This window comes from Peromyscus californicus, unplaced genomic scaffold (assembly GCF_007827085.1).
Source record: "Peromyscus californicus insignis strain IS unplaced genomic scaffold, ASM782708v3 Scaffold_4__1_contigs__length_199733344, whole genome shotgun sequence".
Taxonomy (NCBI): domain Eukaryota; kingdom Metazoa; phylum Chordata; class Mammalia; order Rodentia; family Cricetidae; genus Peromyscus; species Peromyscus californicus.
The window spans coordinates 14,609,880-14,627,920 of NW_026294562.1; the positions used below are offsets into that span (position 1 = coordinate 14,609,880).

Here is an 18,041-nt window from a genome sequence, read left to right on the forward strand (position 1 = left end):
ATTGGCAAGTAGAGGAAACCCTGTTCTACTTGTAAAGCTGAGAATCACAATGGAAGCAGGCTAATTTGAGCTTTTTGAGGTTTTTTGAGACATACTGTTCAAGCTCACTATTTTCCAGAATTTGCTAGAATCTTAACTTGCAGAAGAGAATATGATCTTTCAAAAAAAAAGTCTATAAAACTCAAGTTATTTCGCACCAAGATGTCAAAAGAAAGGGTTCCTAGCATTGACTTTTAAAATGTCTGAGTGTTGTGGGGTGCTGTGCTGGGGCCCTCCGAGGTTGATGATTTCAGGAGCATCCAGGCAAGCCTGGGGAGCCTGGGATCTCCAGAGATAGGATGAGATCTTTATGAAGCTCCCCTAAAATCCCTCAATGTGGTTCGGAAGTCCTACTGTGTATCTCACCTTCAGTTTCATTGCCACTCACTCCCACGGTTTGGGGCTCAGATCAAGAGGCCCATTCCCCTCCAAGGAATGCTCCCATCACTGTAAAAGATGACATCAGGGAATCTGCTTCTACTTATACCAATGGGTGTGGCCCTCCCCAAGTCCTCACCCAACAGCTCTTACCGGGCACTCTATCCCTAAGAGTCATTCCTGAAAACACCTCAGGTCCTGAGTACATCTAAGAGTCCTTTTCTCCTTGGGTTCCACCCTAGAGCAGATGTGTGCAGTCTGGAGAATGTCACCCAACCTGTCTGTCTCTACCTGACAGGTAAACTGGAAGAAGCATCAGTCCTACCCGCTGGGTTTCCTTGAGGAGAGCCTCTTTATTAGAGAGCGTTTTGACTTAAGTAGATCTTAAACTCCACAGACCCAGCTGTTTAGTGCCACAGACTCTGGGAGATACTGTGTTTTTCTGCTCCTTCTGTGGCTAGGCAGGTAATTGGATGCCCTGGTTCTAATGACACACAGTTTCCATTCTAGCCCTTGAAGTTCCTTCTCTGATAGTTTAGCAATGATCTCTTTGGCCACCTGCCTCTTTTGCCGCTGGAGTGAGTAGCTTGCCCTCCCCCTGTCCTGTCAGAGTCCCCATGAGTTAGGAAGAACTCTATTTCCTGCGTTGTGGTAACACAGCTTCTTTATTTAGAGCAGAACCACTGTGGACAGGGCTCCATCAAGATGGTCATGGTTTGCAAAAACGCCAGACTCTCAAGAGTTCTTAAATGTACAACATCCCGGACTGTACCTTAAGGAAGGGGAAAGGAGACAAACCGTGTTCTGGTCTTACAGGAATGGATTCCGTTAGAGACAAGACCTCACACTCACTCTGGTCTCCAGTTTAAATCATAACATCTGCAAGCGAGACCGCAGCATCCCTACGGTGTGTCAGTGAATCATTTACTAGCTGTGAAGAAACAAGTAAAATACTCCACTGCTTAATTTTGCTGTTTGTTGGTTTAATAAGTCAGGACAACCCCCCTGCTCTAATAAAAAAAAATTAAAGTTTGATCCCGTCCCAATTTTTTGGAACTGTCTGAAGGAATCGGAGTGACAAATGTGATGTGGAAGGCGGGATCTGAGCTGCAGGAATTCCGGGATCTCCGGGATTAGCCTTGTGACAGGCGCCTCGGCCGCAGCACAGCTTACGCTGGGCTCCGACTAGAAACACTGCGTGGGCGGAGCCTTTGCGCGGTGGCGGGCGTGGTCTGTGCGGAGGACATCGGGGCGTGGCCTCGGCGGGAGGGGCTAGTGGTAGCTAGGCGCTGGTGGCGGGAAGGAAATGCGCCGGCTGGAGTATGCTCCCTCCTCCTCGCTACCGGAACTGTAGCAGCAATCTTAGCTAACTCCTCCTGCTCCGGGAAGGGCTGCAAACTGCTCAGATTTTGTTTCTTTTTCCTTTCCTCCGCTCTTCCCGGAAGGTGAAAGGTCGAATCGTGGATAGACTCACCTCCAGGGCCCAAAACCCACAGCCACAGGGGCGCCATTGTTCTCCGGACTCATTTGTTAGAGCTCTTTTTGGGGTACGCCTGTGTGGATGGTTATCCCCAAAATGAAGAGTGAGTGCTTAGGCTCTGGGTTGTAGCTCACGGGTAGAGGGCACTTGCCTAGCGTGCACGAAGCCCTGCATTCAATCCCCAGCGCTGCATAAACCAGGCGTGTCTGTACATGCCTGTAATCCCAGTACTGGAGGAGGAGGCTGGAAGAGCAATAGTTCAAGATCACCCTCAACTACATTAAGCTAGATTAAGGCCAGCCTGGACTACCCGAGACACTGTCTGGAAAGAAACTGGTTTTAAACTGGTTCTGAGTTGGTATTTCGTGGGAAGGAGCCTCACACAAGGCCTCTTTTTCCACCTGCAACGCATAGAGCTTGACGGAATCCTGAAGCCCTGTTTTACCCTCCTAAGACTTCTGGATGACCCTCACCCATATTAAACACCCTGAAAACTTATTTTTATGTCTCTTATAGAGCCTTGGCTCTGAAGCGAGCTTCTCCGAGTTAGCGGGTGCCGCGACACAGCCTCTTGATGCAGTGTGAATCCAGTCCAAGGGAAGAGGAGATCCCGTCCCTCTTTTGGGGTTTGGATCCTGTGTTTCTAGCCTTTGCAAAACTCTACATCAAGGATATCCTGGAGATGAAGGAGTCCCACCAAATATCAGGTATGTGGCCCGCCACTGAGTGCCCTGTGCTGCCCCCTACCCGCACATTTTCCCCAAAGATACAGAAAGCTGGGGCCTTAAGGCTTCAGGAAGAGCCTTGCTGCATCAGGAAACTGTCTGAAAGCTTTTAAAATTATCAAGCCTCAACCCTGGAAGGAGTTCATTTCTGTGCAAATTAAAGAATAATCTAAATATTTTAAGTTAAATAAAGTTTGAGGGCTCAACCTTTGCACTGAGCCCCATTCCCTTCAAACCAGATCCCATTCCCTTCAAACCAGATGTAATCCCAACAGTTCGTAGTTGGAAGATCAGGGGTTCAAATCTAACTCGGGTTACATAAGACCTTTTCTCAATTAAAAAATATGCTAAGGGGGCTGGAGAGATGGCTCAGAGGTTAAGAGCCCTGGCTGCTCTTCCAGAGGTCCTGAGTTCGATTCCCAGCAGCCACATGGTGGCTCACAACCATCTGTAATGAGATCTGGCGCCCTCTTCTGGTGTGCAGGCATGCAGGCAGAACACTGTACAAATGAATTAAAAAAAAATTTTAAAAATGCTAAGGAATTTCATATTTTAAAATACTTAGATTCTTTTCTTTGGGCCTTCTCTTGAGTGGAAAGATCACTGGACTAAGCCGGCTTAGGCCTTGCTGTAGTACTTAGCTTTCTGGGGATGTGACCTACTTCCTGCAAAGATTGGGTGTCCGCTTCATAAAATGTGGGGGTTGGTTTTGATTTGAGTTAATCAGAGTCAAAATAATGGAAACTCCTGGGAGGAAGGACATCATCTGGCTTGTCCGTGCGCAGCAACAGCGTCTCCTGCAGCAGGTGCCCTGGAGAAACACCGGGAGGGGTAAAGCATTGTGTATGTAACTTTGTGCCTGTGTGTAGTATAAGTACATGTTCATGGGAGTCACCTGTGCACCTCCAGGTGTCTGCCTAGAGTTTTTGCTTTCTAAATTGTATTTTTAACGAATTTTATTTTAATTTGATGTGTATTGGTGTTTTGTCTATGTACCATGTGTGTGCAGTGCCCTCAGAGAGCAGAAGAGGGATTCCCTGGAACTGGAGTTAGAGGTAGTTATGAGTCACCATGTGGGTTCCAGGAATTGAACCTGCATCCTCTGGAAGAGCAGCCAGTGCTCTTAACCACTAAGCCATCTCTCCGACCCCCACCTTTTGGGGCAGGTGTTTGAGACAGGGTCTCTTCTCTGTAGCCCTGGCTGTCCTAGAACTCGCTCTGTAAACCAGGCTGGCCTTGAACTCAGAGATCGGATTGCTTCCGGGAGTGCTGGGATTAAAGGCATGCAGCACCACTGTCCAGCCACCTTTATTTTTTTAAGGCAAGGCCTTTTGCTGAACCTGGAACATATCAATTCAGGTAGGCTGGCTGGCCAATAAACTTGAAGGATCTTTTTTCGTCTCTGCTTGGTTCCCTACAGAGTTGCGGGTATATGCAGACAAGCCAGGTTCTGATGTGGGTGTGGGTGATCAGAATTTAAGCCACTGCGCTTGTGCAGCAGGCATTTTACTAACCAAACCATCTCCCTAGCCACAACTTTTAAAATTAGAGTACTGGTTGCGAGAGATATAATTATCATACCTAAGAGTTTAACAAATCTGTAGATTTTGAGTGGCTGTGGGTAGTCCTTCAGGAGTTTAATACTGTGCTGGGTGAGAAGTTTGGTTAAAGTCCTTGCTGTTTTGTGAAGCTTTCCAATCAAGGACCTTCTGAATGACAAGATTTGAGTCAAAAAAGAAAGTCAAGATCTCAAATAACCACAGTTTGAACGAGATGAGGTTTTATGCAGTTTGTTTTATGTATGAATGTATTTGGATGACCTTCTACAAGCCTTTTGTACAGAATTGTTTCCACCACACCTTTACTTCCTACTCATTGTTGAACTCGGTCTGCGGATTTTTCCCCTACTTGGAAGGCAGCCAGCCTCCTCCAGAGTTTTCCAGAATTATCTGGTGTTCTTTATAGCTCATCTCCTTGGGAAGAAATTAATTCACTCCAAATGCCAGCCTTGCTTAAAAGATGTGTGAGTGAGCAACCACATAGCAGGGACGGCCCAGGAGTTTAACTCTTGCCGTGGGCAAAGGATATGACGGTGTGTTAAAAGAAATCCAGTGAAAACCATTATCCTCTCTTGTGAGACTCTTTCAGATGTTCATTTGTAAGAGGAAATCTCATGGATGAAACAGACATCATAATTTTAGAATGGTTTTCCTTCGAGTATGCTATTGTGGCAAAATCTTTTTGTACACTCTGAAGATATGTCACTGATTGGTTTAATTAAAAACTCAACAGTCAATAGTTAGGCAGGATTTCCTGGCACAGAAGATGCTGGGAAGAAGAAGGGTGGAGTCGGGAGGAGACGCAGAGGAAGCATGACATGTAGGAGATGAGGTAACAAGCCATGAGCCATGTGGCAGCACGTAAATAAATAGAAATAGGTTAATTTAAGTTATAAGAGCTAGTTAGAAACAAGCCTAAGCTATTGGCCAAGCTTTCATAATTAACAATAAGTCTCCATGTCGTGATTTGGGAGCTGGCTGGCAGGACAGAGAAAGACTAGCTACACTATACTGTTGGTTTCCAAGAGAGTAAGAAACGCCACACTAGGTTTTTGGTTTGAGCTTAGCTTAGTTTACCATAAAGAGAATACTTGTGAGCCAGGTGTGACACACAGCTGTAATCCAGCACTCAGGAGGTGGAGGCATGAAGATCAAGTGTTGTTCGTTATTAAATACGATGGCTGCCCCTTTAAGCAATTGCTGTCCTAATCAGCAGTTGCACCTCTGCAGCTTCCAGCAGCAGTTTGGCTACAAGGGCCGAAGCTGGTGTTCTTTATAGCTCATCTCCTTGGGAAGAAATTAATTCACTCTAAATGCCAGCCTTGCTTAAAAGATGTGTGAGTGAGCAACCACATAGCAGGGGCGGCCCAGGAGTTTAACTCTTGCCGTGGGCAAAGGATATGACGGTGTGTTAAAAGAAATCCAGTGAAAACCATTATCCTCTCTTGTGAGAGGATATTTTGTTCCCTCAGGCACCGGCTCTCTTAAGGCTACTAAGGGAAACTTTATCTAGATCTCTATCCCGATGTAGAACTCAGGATTCAAAGGTTGAGGTGAAATTCTGCTTGCTTTGAGAGGCTGAATAGCAAGTAGCTCACCTCCTCTCCTTGCTCACGTCTCCCCAACTAACCAAGCAACCTTCTGCTCCCTCCGCCACCACTTAAGAACCCTAGCTACACGTGGTTCCTCCCTACCACTTCCTGTCGGCTAGCTGCTGACTCAGCCTCCTGACCACAGGTGAATTTTATCAAGCAAATGTAACACATCTTTCCATTGTTAACAAAAGCAGTAGTAAAAAAATGTAGCACACCTTAAAATAATATTCCACAACAATCAAGAGTTCAGGGCTGTCCATTCCAATTACATTCAAGGCTAGCCTGGTCTACCTGAGACATTGGCTCTGAAAACTGGACAAAAGGGTGTGATGATGTCTGCCTCTAATCCTAGCATTTGAGAGGTTGCAGAAGCAGGCAGATCAATGTGGGTTCAAGGCCAAAAAATAAAAATAAATAAACCAAATCTAAAACAAACAAGATGCCTGTGACTCCGTAAAATTTAGAAATATTTAAATGGCAAAGAATATCTGAAACAAAATAACAAAGGTTAACAACAGCAACAACACAAAACGGGAAATACAAGTGTTCTGTAGTAGTGAATTTGCTTGCCCTTTGCCCTTGGTTCTGGCCAATAGCCTCAGTCTTGGGAATTTCCTGAGTACAGGAGTATCTCTGTTACTGGAGGTGGGGGCCATACCTTTGCTTATGCCAATGAAGCATGGTATTCTGGGCTGCTAGTTTCAGAATAGACCTCTCTGTACCCAAGAGACCAACCTTATGAATTGTCAGTCTGATCCCCTGGAGGTTGAGGTCAGTCATTCATATGACCAGTGAGTCAATCATGCCCACACTGTGAAACCCATTAAAACCCTGATGTTTAGGCTTGCATGAGCTGCCCTGGTTAGGTAAGTGTACTGTGTCAGAGGGGATGTGTCGAGGAGTCTTTGAACTCTCCACACCTTCCTCTGTGCTTTATTTGTCTGACTCTGATTTGTGCCCTTTGCTATAAAGCTGTAATCAAGTATGACACCTTCCTGAGTTTTAGCTAATTATCAAAGATGAAGGAGTCGCAGAAACAGCTTTATAACAGACTGGACAGAGGATCCCAGCAAAGCTTGAGGCTAGGAGAGAGTGCCCTACGCTGGTGAAACTAACTGGGTACTATTTGGTTTGCCTTGTAAAATACCATCTCCAGAAATCTGAACTTTGGGTTTGGCTGGTAGAAATGTGAAGGTTGAGGTATTTAGGTGGGTGGTTTATTTGTTTGCTCATTTGTTTTATGCATTAAAAACTGCTTGTGTGTGGAGGATACCCTCCCTGTAAGACAGGATTTCACCACTATGTAGCCTTGTCTGGCCTGATACTCACCACGTTAACCGGCCTGGCTTTGAATGTTTTTGATTTTGTGTCTTAAGATGGGATCTCTTATAAAAGTACTTTTTTTGGGGGGGAGGGGTGTGTAGATTGAGACAGGGTTTCTCTGTGTAGTCCTAGCTGTCCTGGACTCTATAGAGCAAGTCAGCCTCAGAACTTAGAGATCCATCTGCCTCTGCCTCCCGAGTGCTGAGATCAAAGGTGTGCGCCACCACCAACTGGCTTATAAAAGTACTTTTTTTTTTTTTTTTTTTTTTTTTGGTTTTTCGAGACAGGGTTTCTCTGTGTAGCTTTGCGCCTTTCCTGGAACTCACTTGGTAGTCCAGGCTGGCCTCGAACTCACAGAGATCCGCCTGGCTCTGCCTCCCGAGTGCTGGGATTAAAGGCGTGCGCCACCACCGCCCGGCATAAAAGTACTTTTTAAAGACAGAAAACAGGTAATATCTTCCTGGGGTTGTGGATATTCATGGACAGTGGCTTAAAATCTGAATCAAATTTGCCAGTGACATTGGCACTCTAAGCCTTCACGGCTTGGCTTTCTCTTCTTGGGAGTCTGAACATACAGGAGCGCCTAGATGTAGTTAGTACAAACACCCCGGATCCCCTAGGCCTCTGTGGGCTACATGGAAAAGGCTGGAACAAGAGCTTGGGGTAAGCTGGTGCTTCTCTGTTTGATCATTTGCTTTGCTTAGCTTGTTGAACTTTGTTGTTGTTTTTCTTCTCAGTGGACAGAGCAGTCACCCAGTGCCCTTGAGCTGCAGACGAGAGCTCACTGCGGTAGAAGGAAGTGGTTCTCTCTTCCTTTCTTATGTCGTAAGCCATCTTGTAGAAGCCTGGCTTCTTAGTCTGTGGTTCGTGTCTTAATATGCTTTTGAGAAGTTTCTTCTGTGTTTTGAAGCAGTGTATGTCTTCCTCAGCCAGTTTCCTCAGAGTTCCCCCCGGCCCCGGCCCCCCAATTCAAACCATCTGTTCTTTGTTTCTGTAGTCCTCTGTTGTTCGGTAATGCTTCAAGAGTTCTTCTGCTGAGTCCTCGGACTAGAAGGACTTTTGTGCACCTCAAGTGAGTGCTCTTGAAAGCGAACCATTGTTAGTCCCCAAGGTAGACATTTATGAGGTCCATGTTTATCCTTTTTCAAGGAGGTATAGTATATTCTCAAATGAAAACCTATTCAGTTTTTTTATTGTTGCCAGATATAGTTTGTCACATGAGGATTGGTGACCTGGGGACACTGGCTTGTGCATTAGTCTAGTCTTCTTACTGCCTTTGGAAACATCCCCAGCTTAAAGGTCATAATATTTCAGCTGTTGACTGTAGATCCATGTCATGCCCAGTCAGCCCACATGGTTGTGAATGGGAGCAGCTCTCATTCAGGGGTGACACTGTAAAAGTGGGCTCCTTCCTCCATGGGGCCTTGCCATCAGCTTCTGTCCTCCTAGGTTGCCCTAAGGAGAGTCTCCCATCCATCAGCTCAACATGGGCCCCACAAAAGAGGGAAGGACCAGCTCTGGGCTGAGTTTGCAAGCGTCTTTCTCCAAGCCACACCCACTTTCCTTGTGTCCCCCTGGCAGATAGGCTCAGGAGCAGCTTGTCCAGTCAGCCCATCCCATTACCCTGTCTTCGAGGGAATCCAGAGAACCGCTCATCAGCAGTGGTCAGTGTGAAAGGTCAAGCCATTGTTTCCTAACAGATTGAAATCCAGAGGTTCTGACCAGCTTTGATGGGAGCAAAGAGTGACCATTGTGAACCCCTCATGGAGCTAAAGGGTAGGCCCCGCCCCTCAAAGCTGGAGTGTGGCCAGGCCCTGCACTACAGGGGGAAAAAAAGCCCAAGATCAGCCAGAATCCCACCAATCCCTGAGCTTGCCCCAAGATCAGGCCACAGAATAACTCCAATCCCAGGCTATCCTGGAAAGCTCCACCCCCCCACCCTAACCCCCCAAAAAACCCTATATAAAGCCTGCCTTCTGCTCACTTCTGCTCAGTTCTCTGCTGCTTTTCTTAGGAGCAGAGGCAGCCACCCTCCTGGGTTCTTCCCTCCCAATAAATCTCTTGTGTGAGGTTTGTTATACTCTGTGACTTTGTGGTATTACTTGGCTCCCGACTGCCAGGAAACCTTTCTCCTCTTAGCCATAACACTCACACAAATGCCTGAAGTAATCAGGGCTTCTTTGTTTACAATCCTTATATTTATTTACAAAGGAAAAGGCTATTTGAAAACAAGTATGTGGAGCTAGAGTGATGGCTTCGTGTTTAAGAGTGCTTGCTGCTCTTGCAGAGAATCCAGATTTGGTTCCCAGCACCCAGTCGGGTAACTGCCCACTGCCTCTAACTTCCGCTCCAAGGAATGTGACACCCTCTTCTGTGGGTACCCTCACCACATCCACATGCGTAAATAATATAATAATAATAGTAGTAGTAGTAGTAGTAGTATAAATTCTTTAAAAATAATGTATTACCTTCAAAATAGAATAAAAAGGAACATATATATATATATATATGTCATTTGCATCTGAAAGTAAAGAACGCAGGTGCTATGGGAGGTTGAAGGCAAAGAGACTACACATGTTACAGGTACATGCGGAGGTCCACACAAGGAGCTCTGAAGCAGCCAGGAAGCCCTGGGAATGAAAGCAGCAATTAGGAACTTGTGACTTCTAAAGCCCCCAGGTCTGTGTTTCTAGGTCTGGAAAAAAAAAAAAAAAATGCTGGGTGTCCGTGGCAGCGTTTCTTCTCAGGTTTCTTCACTGGCAGAAGCTCGCCTCCCAGCCTCTGTATAGCCTGGGTTCTGCAAACACAGTTTTTTTTTTTTTTTTTGGTTTTTCGAGACAGGGTCTCTCTGTGTAGCTTTGCGCCTTTCCTGGAACTCACTTGGTAGTCCAGGCTGGCCTCGAACTCACAGAGATCCGCCTGGCTCTGCCTCCCGAGTGCTGGGATTAAAGGCGTGCGCCACCACCGCCCGGCTGCAAACACAGTTTTAAGAAGTGCTTGAACCCTGTCTCGAAAAACCAAAAAAAAAAAAAAAAAAAAAAAGCCGGGCGGTGGTGGCGCACGCCTTTAATCCCAGCACTCGGGAGGCAGAGCCAGGCGGATCTCTGTGAGTTCGAGGCCAGCCTGGTCTCCAAAGTGAGTTCCAGGAAAGGCGCAAAGCTACACAGAGAAACCCTGTCTCAAAAAACCAAAAAAAAAAGAAGTGCTTGAGCTGTGATCAGCTGGCCCCAGTGGGCAGTGTTTGTATCTTCTCCTCACTGGTTCAGAGAAATGATGACTGGTTTCTTAGAAAAGTTCTGGTTAAAAAAAAACAAAAAACAAAAAACATGCAGATGGAGAGAGGGATCAGAGGTTAAGAGCACTTGCTCTTGCAGAGGACCCTGGTTTGATTCCCAGCACCCACGTGATGGCTTACAACCATCCAAACCCCAGTTCCAGGGGATCCAACATGCATGCATGTGGTGTACATACATGCATGCAGGCAAAACATTCATACATGTAAAGTAAAATAAATAAATCTAAAAAAAAATGTTAAAAGGCATAGCTTCCTTTATAGTCACTCAAATTCAGTGCTCTGTCATTGGGTGGCAGCTGTTCTCCGGCCCTGTGGGCTTTGATCACAGAAGCACAGTTCCTATTCACAGTGGAAAGTGAATTAACCAACCCTAGTGGGTGACCCTGCTTTTCTCTGCTGTGCTAGTTCAGGCTCTCAAGAGTCCAGTTTTCTGCTTCTGCTCCTTGAAAAGACCACTTAACTTCTTGGAGCCTGCCACATGCCTAGGACTGACTCTTATGACTGGAATTTGGGCACACAGCATGCCACTGACTTGTGACACCCAATGCCTAAAAGACATTTAATGCAAGAAAATGTAGTTGTGTTATATGAACTTCTTCTCGGTTTTTAGGTATATATCTTTACAACGGGCATCCCATAAGACGAGTGGATATCATGGGAACTGTCATTAGCGTGAGAGAAAGGGATGCTTTCTACAGCTATGGAGGTAAGAGCAATCACTTCAGAAACTGAGTTTACCTAGACAGTCCCCACTCCGCTGAAAGGTGAAGTTTTAGCGGCCCTCACGTTTGCAAGCAGCTAGGGCCTCACCAAACCGAGCGCTCTGTTGGAGTCCTGTGTCTGGATGAAGTAAATGAGGCCACAGGTAAAAATGATACTGGTGGTGCTGTGAGGTGCCCGCTGCTGGGGAGGGAGGAGGTGGAAGAATTGAAATGCTGCGGTGTTGGGTCACCAGTGGTCAGAGAAGACACCCAACACCCGTGACACAGCTGTGCAGGGCCAAGGACAGGACGTGCTTACCGAGACCCCCTTTGAAAAGAGGCCCAGTAAATGTAAAAACTGACCTGTTCAGGAGAGTGTAAAAATCATTTTTAAAGATTTATATCCAGAACAGTCAGAGAAGAAGGAAAAAAAAAAACCTTTTTGTTACTCAAGATGTAAATATCTGTTATCAGACTTGCCTGAACTAATACAGAGCCTTTGTCTTTTGGACACCAACGAATTGCTAGAGTGTGCTTTAGTATAGTAGGTCTTGATTGGTGGGGGTGGGGGGGGGCGTTAATTAAGTATCTATTTCTAAAAGATTTTATTTTTAATTATGTATATGTGTGTGTGTGCGTGGTTGTGTGCTTGTGAGTCAAGGTGCCTCAGGAGGCAAGAAGAGGGTGTCAGATTCCCCGGAGTTGGAGCTATAAGCAGCTGTGAGCCACCAGGTATGGGTGCTAGGAACTGGAACCCAACTCTGCTCCCCTGGAGAGCAGTAAGGGCTCCTAACTCCTGAGCCATCTCTTTAACCCCAATGCAAGCATCTTAATTTGTTACATTCTCACATTAGCTCAACAACTGAGATTCTCAGACCTAAGAGGCCATGATAGATGTTTGGAGGGAGCGGGATTTGAGGTGCAGACCTTTGCTCTGATTGATGTCATCACCTTTTGTGGCATTTCCTGCGGACTGTTCTCTTGATGTACATGGGGAATAAATAGTAGGAGTTGAATTTTGTGTCCAAGAACGTTTGATTGACACTATCAAGTGTCATCGCATCTCTCCAACATGTGCCTGTTTCCTTGAAGGCGAGTGTCCCTGTGCTTAGAAAAGAGCATGTTTGAGATGACATCTTTGAGATGACATCTCCCCCTCGGCAAGCTCCCCCCACCTCGTGTGTGTGTATTTTAAATGTTGCCAGGCATCCCTCTCCTGACTCTCTCTGCTTTATTTTACCAAAGATGTTGGTCCTGTTTTTCTCCAGGACAGCTCAGCAAGCGGGTCTAAGCTCCTATGGTATACCCAGCTGTGGGCAAGTGCATTGTCTTTAGTACAATACGGTGCTGCTCTCCAAGTCCCAGAGATGACATAATCATGTCTTTCAGCTACAAAGCACTTTTTACACTCATCATTTCATATTATTCTCCTCGTTTTGTTTAGAAATAGGAAAGACAAGTATTTCCATTTTGCGGCTATGAAAGCTATGACTCACTTGACTTTCTGAGGTTCTGTTGGGAGAGGTTTATGAGCCCATTTGATGGGTAACTGGCCCTGGTGTGCACTGTTGTCTGCATAGAGATCACATGGCTTTTCTCTCCTGTATCCCCTTCTCTGTGGGCTCCCCTGACCCCAGTCATCTGGAGTTGATGTTTTTCAGATCAAATATAAAAGACTGTTGGGGATTTCAGTTCTGGCCTGAGAATTGGGTCTGATTTAGGCTTGTGACATAAAGGGACTTCACTTAGCTCACTTCCCCACCATGGAAACATATAAGGAGATATGTTTGGCTCTTCCCTAAGAAGCCTTTCCCTCCAAGTTGGTGTCGTGAGAGCATGACATGTCTGTGGGCTGCAGGAAAACAGCAATGTGGAAGTAATTAAGAGCAGAAAGGTTTTTGCACTCAGTTCTTGTGTGGCCAGTTGAAGCAGAGAGTCGCTTTTCTCCCTGCTGTCTACAGGCCCAGCACGGCTTTCCTCTTGTCCCTCTGACTCACGGCAGGCCTGTCCTGTGGTGTTTCTGGCCACACTGACTCATCCTGGTATCATACTGAGGAAGGATGTGGTGTGGCTTTGTAATGATTCTCTCCTCTTCTAGGGCACTCAGCAGCAGGCCTCAGGAACCATGCTGCATGAGAAGTGACAGGGCCAGAGAAGTCGGTTCGGTGGCAGTGCCCGCAGTACACAGAGTCCTGGCAGCAACTGGAGCTCTGAGGTGGCTCTCAAGAGGCTCAGGTTAGACCAGGATAGCCTCACATCCCCTAGAACAGATGTTCACTCATTTGCTATTAGTCTTGCTTCCAATATAAACAAACACTTCCAGCCAGCTGCAGTGGCTCCTGCTGGTCATCCTGGCACTCATGCAGCTGAGGCAAAGGATTACTGCAAGCTGGAGGCCAGCCAGGGCTGCACAGTGAGTCCAAGCCTGCTACAGAGTAAGCCCCTGTCTCTTTCTGTTTTTAAAATTTATCTGACAGTTAATGTTCACATTGATTGTAGGTGTCTTCCCTCACACTTCAAAAGATTCTGCTACTAGCATTTAATGTCTTAAAATCATTTCTATTGAAATATACTATTTAGTTTTTATATATGTAAGATTTATAAGGTATAGGGATTTGTGTTTTACTGTAAGGCATGCGTATCTTTCAACAGTGAGGACCTAGGTCTTCATTATATCCCATTAATCTCATATACTATGTTGTTACAATTTATTTAACCAGCTACACACTTACAAATGTTGTGTATATTTATGTTCCTCTTTTCAACGTTATAAGCACTACTTTAGTGAGCAATGTTATGCAAGATGTAGATATCTGTGCACTTGTTATGTCTTTCTCTGCCGAATAATTTACTAGCAGTAATTGCCAAGTCAAAGGGACTGTGCACGTAAAATCTGATGCATGCTTCCAATCTTGCTGTTTAGAAATGAGCTGCTGACTTATACCCTCACTCCTAGCCAATGAGGGTATCAATATTTCATTATTTGTTTTCGTATTGGGGATTGAACCCAGGGCCTCATGCATGCTAGGCAAGTACTATACAACTGAGCCATATCCTCACCCTGGTTATCAGTGTTTTTAACTGTCAAGCTAGCAGTTGAGGAATTACTTAAACTTGATTTTCCATGGCAGTTAGTGGACTTCTTAGCATGCTGGCATTTATTTACGTGCCACTTATACATTTTCCATGCATTGCACATCCCTTTTCTTTGGTGCTGCTTCTCTGTGGTTTTGGTGTTTTTCTCACTAGTTCGTAGTAACTCTTTATATATTAAAGCAGTAACATGTATTGGAAAAGTTGTTGTCTGCTATTGGTTTTAGGTCAGCAAATGTATCAAGCTTTGTTTAATGAGTTACAGTTTTCAGATTCTGCTTTAGAAAGTCTTTTTCCTCCAATTCTAAATCCAGAGCTAAAAGATGCTCACCATATCCCTGTCTCACGTCGTTCACCTATTTTATGTTAAAAAATGAACTTATTTCACTATAAAGGACAGTTTAATCTTCTGTCTACAGAGATTTAAGCCAACAGTAAAACATTTCCCCTTATATTCTGTATTGCATGGGCCTTTACAACAGTCTACTTGTTTTGCTTTGTTTTAATTATGAGGTCCACTACTCTGTGCTTAGCAACCTATGTTTGGAGTCAGAATTCAGGCAGAGAAGAAGATCCTGTCTTCCCTCAGCAAAGATCTCCAAGTTCCTCTCCAGTCACAAGTCCTAGTCTCATGGGAACTGTTTGATTTTTTTTTTTTTTCCTTTTGGCACTATAAATAAAATAAGCCAGACCAGTTCTATTTTTTATGGCCAGGGTATAGTTCTTTTCTGTTGTAAAACTAAAGCTGGGTTCTGTGACGAGCTGTGATTGACCTGCAGAGGGGAGGACTGGGCAGAATCCTTTCCACAGAGAAGCCCCTGAGCCAGGTGATGCGGACCACTTTGCTTGGGCAATGAGCAAGCTAGTGAAAGTGGAGGTGGCGGAAGGCTGAGCCCAGAGTGCCAGTTCCTCTGACCACAGAGCACCAGTCCTTTCTTGTTAGAGAGAGAGAAGAGAGGCAGGTTATGGATGTGGGCACTCACTGAGGTTCTTTCGCACATAACTTCCTGAGGATGCACTGTTACCAGACCAGATAAGACTCATCACTACCATTGAGGTAGGGTGAGGGAAATGTTGAAAGTGTCCATTGGCCTCATGTGTTACATGCTTACAGGTAAGCAGTTCATACTGGTGTGTAGTGAAAGGTTGCTTCTGAAGACAGGGAGAGTTGTTTTTGTTTTGTTTTGTTTTTTCTTTTTATTAACTAAATGTTTTCATTTATTTTACATCCCAACAGCACTTTCCCCTCCCTCGTCTCATTCCTCACCCCTCCCCACCCCTCACCCTCCACTCCCCGCCCCCCCCACTTCCCACTCCTGCCTCCCCTCTGCCCCGCCCCCATCCACTCAGAGGGAGAGTTTTTGAAGGGAGTTGCTCCACTAGGCTGTTGAAACTGCCCTCTTTCAGTCTGACTGAGTGTTGGTCAGCGTGCCCAAGTCTCTCACCTACCCATTGATGCTTCTCTTTCAGTGGATGATGCCACTGGGGTTGTCAACTGCACCTGCTGGAAAAAGGGGAGCAATCCTGAGTCTTCGCCAGGTAATTCTATTTGCCACATTCCTTTGATTTTCTGATAAACAAAGGATTTTGCTCAAGGTAGCTCATCAAACAACTGTCAGAGTGTTTTCACACTAAGCTGATGCTGGGTTGCTTTGGTGGCCCCGACACATCGTCTCCAGAGCTTTGGCTGGTGGTTGCTTTGGTGGCCCTGACACACTGTCCCCAGAGCTTTGGCTGGTGGTTGCTTTGGTGGCCCTAACACACTGCACCCAAAGCTCTGCTGCTCTAGAACCTGATGTCATAGTAGGGAAGGGCTTCTCTCCTACCTGTTTGCTCATAACTTTCTCCTAAGCATAGAAAATGAGAAAGGATTCCTGGAAATTTCTACACTACAAATTTTACCTCGATTATTATTTTGCAAGTCAAGATATTGTAGCCTAATGGACCATCAGGTCAGAATCCTTGACCAAAGATTTTGAAGATTGTTCCTCCGACAAGGTTTCCACTAATGTCTCTGCTGTCATGATGCAGATTTTCTAAAAACTATCATGTTCAAACAAGCAAGAATCCAAAGCTTGTGAGGGTAGGATTCCTTTGGAAGTTAGCCATTAAGTAACATAAATCTTAAAATTATACTTTGAACACACTGACTAACTGAAGCATTTGGAATTACATGAATGTATTTCAATGGTGCTTTGTGTGTGTGTGTGTGTGTGTGTGTGTGTGCGCGCGCGCACACGTGGTTGTTTTGGTCTGTGTGTATTTGTGTTGCTAGGGATAAAATCTAGGGCCATAAACATGCTGGGCAAGTGTTCTACCTTGGATTTACAGCCCCCAGCCCTCTTGGGTAATTTTTTAAGGTTTGTTTAATTTATTTTATGTGTATGGGTGTTTTACCTGTATGTATATCTGTATAGCACACACATGCAGTGCCTACAGAGGTCAGAAGAGTTTGTTGGGTCCTCTGGAACTAAAGTTACAAAGGATTGTAAGCTACCGTGTTGGTTCTTGGAACCCAACCAGGGTCCTCTGCAAGAGCAGAAAGTGCTCTTAACCACTGAGACATGTGTCCAGCCCCTTAAGTAACTCTTAAAGTTCTCTTGCAGAGAACTCATGTTCTGTTCCCAGCACCCATGTGGTGACTCTCGGCCATCCATAACTCCAGTTCCAGGGTATCCAAAGCCCTCATCTGATTTCCCCAGGCACCAGGTGTGTGTGTGGTACATACAAATGCACTCAGGCAAAACATTAGTACACACAACCCATATTTTAAAAAAAAATTTGTTTTCAAGACAAGGTTTCTCTATGTAGCCCTAGCTGTCCTGGAACTCCCTATATAGACCATGCTGCCTTGAACCTGGAGATCCTCCTGCCTTTGCCTCTTAAGTGCTGAGATTAAAGGTGTTCCCAACCACTGCCCGGCATAAAATTAATTTTTAAAAAATTAAATTCAGTTCATAATAACTGAAAGGGTGTTATGCAATGTTAGCGATCATTTTAGGCTCTGAGAAGTCACAGATTCTGGGACTCTCTTTTGTTCTGTTTGTAACATACAGGAAATAATGGCATCCATGTGGGCTTGTCAGGTTTCTCGCTCCAGTATCTAACCTCCTGTTCTGTTGGTCTGTGATGTATGTTGCGCAGGAATGTCTCGTGCTTATGAGATTTCCTCTTTGTTTTTGCCGTCATGTGTCAGACTCCCAGCTTGCCTCTGGCTGTACTGACCAATGGCATGCTCATTTGTTTAGTTTCCCAATGTACTTAGATTTAGAAATTAGCTAGTTTTGTGTAACTTTAGCATTCCTACTCCTAATTGAGAACCTCTCTAAGGTCATGGCTCTGCTTTGCTTGGAGGCATTAGAGATAGACTTAAGGCAAGAAATAAACCTGTACGACAACCAGATATTGGGATTCTTGTACAGTTGATTACTAATCTTAGTCTGTGGTTATGTAACGACTTTTCCAATTGCTTTGACAAAATACCTTACAAAAGGAACTTGGGTGTGGGGCATGGGTCCCCTGTGTAGCCCAGGCTGGCCTGAACTCACTGTATAGACTGGCTTTGAACTCATAGAGATCCACTTACCTCTGCCTTCTGATTGCTAGGATTAAATGCAAGTGCCACCATGCATAGTCAAAAGGAACTTAAGGGCTGTTAGGTTTCAGTTCACAGTTTGGCAGGGATGGCATGGAGGCAGGTGAGTGATGTACCTGGTCACACTACATCCGCAGGAAGCAGAGGAAGATGGATGCTTCTGTCCACTCACTTTCTCCTTTTTGTTCATCTTCAGTTGGGGATCCCAGCCTGGGGGGTGATAGAGCTCACATTCAGGATGGATTCCTTCTTTGGTTA

The 18,041-nt window shown here is 45.3% G+C and overlaps 1 protein-coding gene across 4 annotated transcripts in view; it reads left to right on the forward strand.

Annotated features, from left to right (window-relative positions):
• The first annotated feature begins 1,691 nt into the window (after positions 1-1,691).
• Stn1 (STN1 subunit of CST complex) overlaps positions 1,692-18,041 on the forward strand; it is a 40,441-nt gene continuing 24,091 nt past the window's right edge. The window contains exons 1-4 of one of the 4 annotated variants that reach the window (XM_052763453.1): positions 1,692-2,000; positions 2,414-2,604; positions 11,005-11,100; positions 15,659-15,727. In XM_052763453.1, the coding sequence (XP_052619413.1) occupies positions 2,472-2,604; positions 11,005-11,100; positions 15,659-15,727 (298 nt within the window). In that variant the 5' untranslated portion in view covers positions 1,692-2,000; positions 2,414-2,471. Of the gene's footprint in view, positions 2,001-2,413; positions 2,605-11,004; positions 11,101-13,193; positions 13,331-15,658; positions 15,728-18,041 lie in introns of those variants that run through there. The other 3 variants (XM_052763452.1, XM_052763454.1, XM_052763455.1) reach the window with 3 other exon arrangements.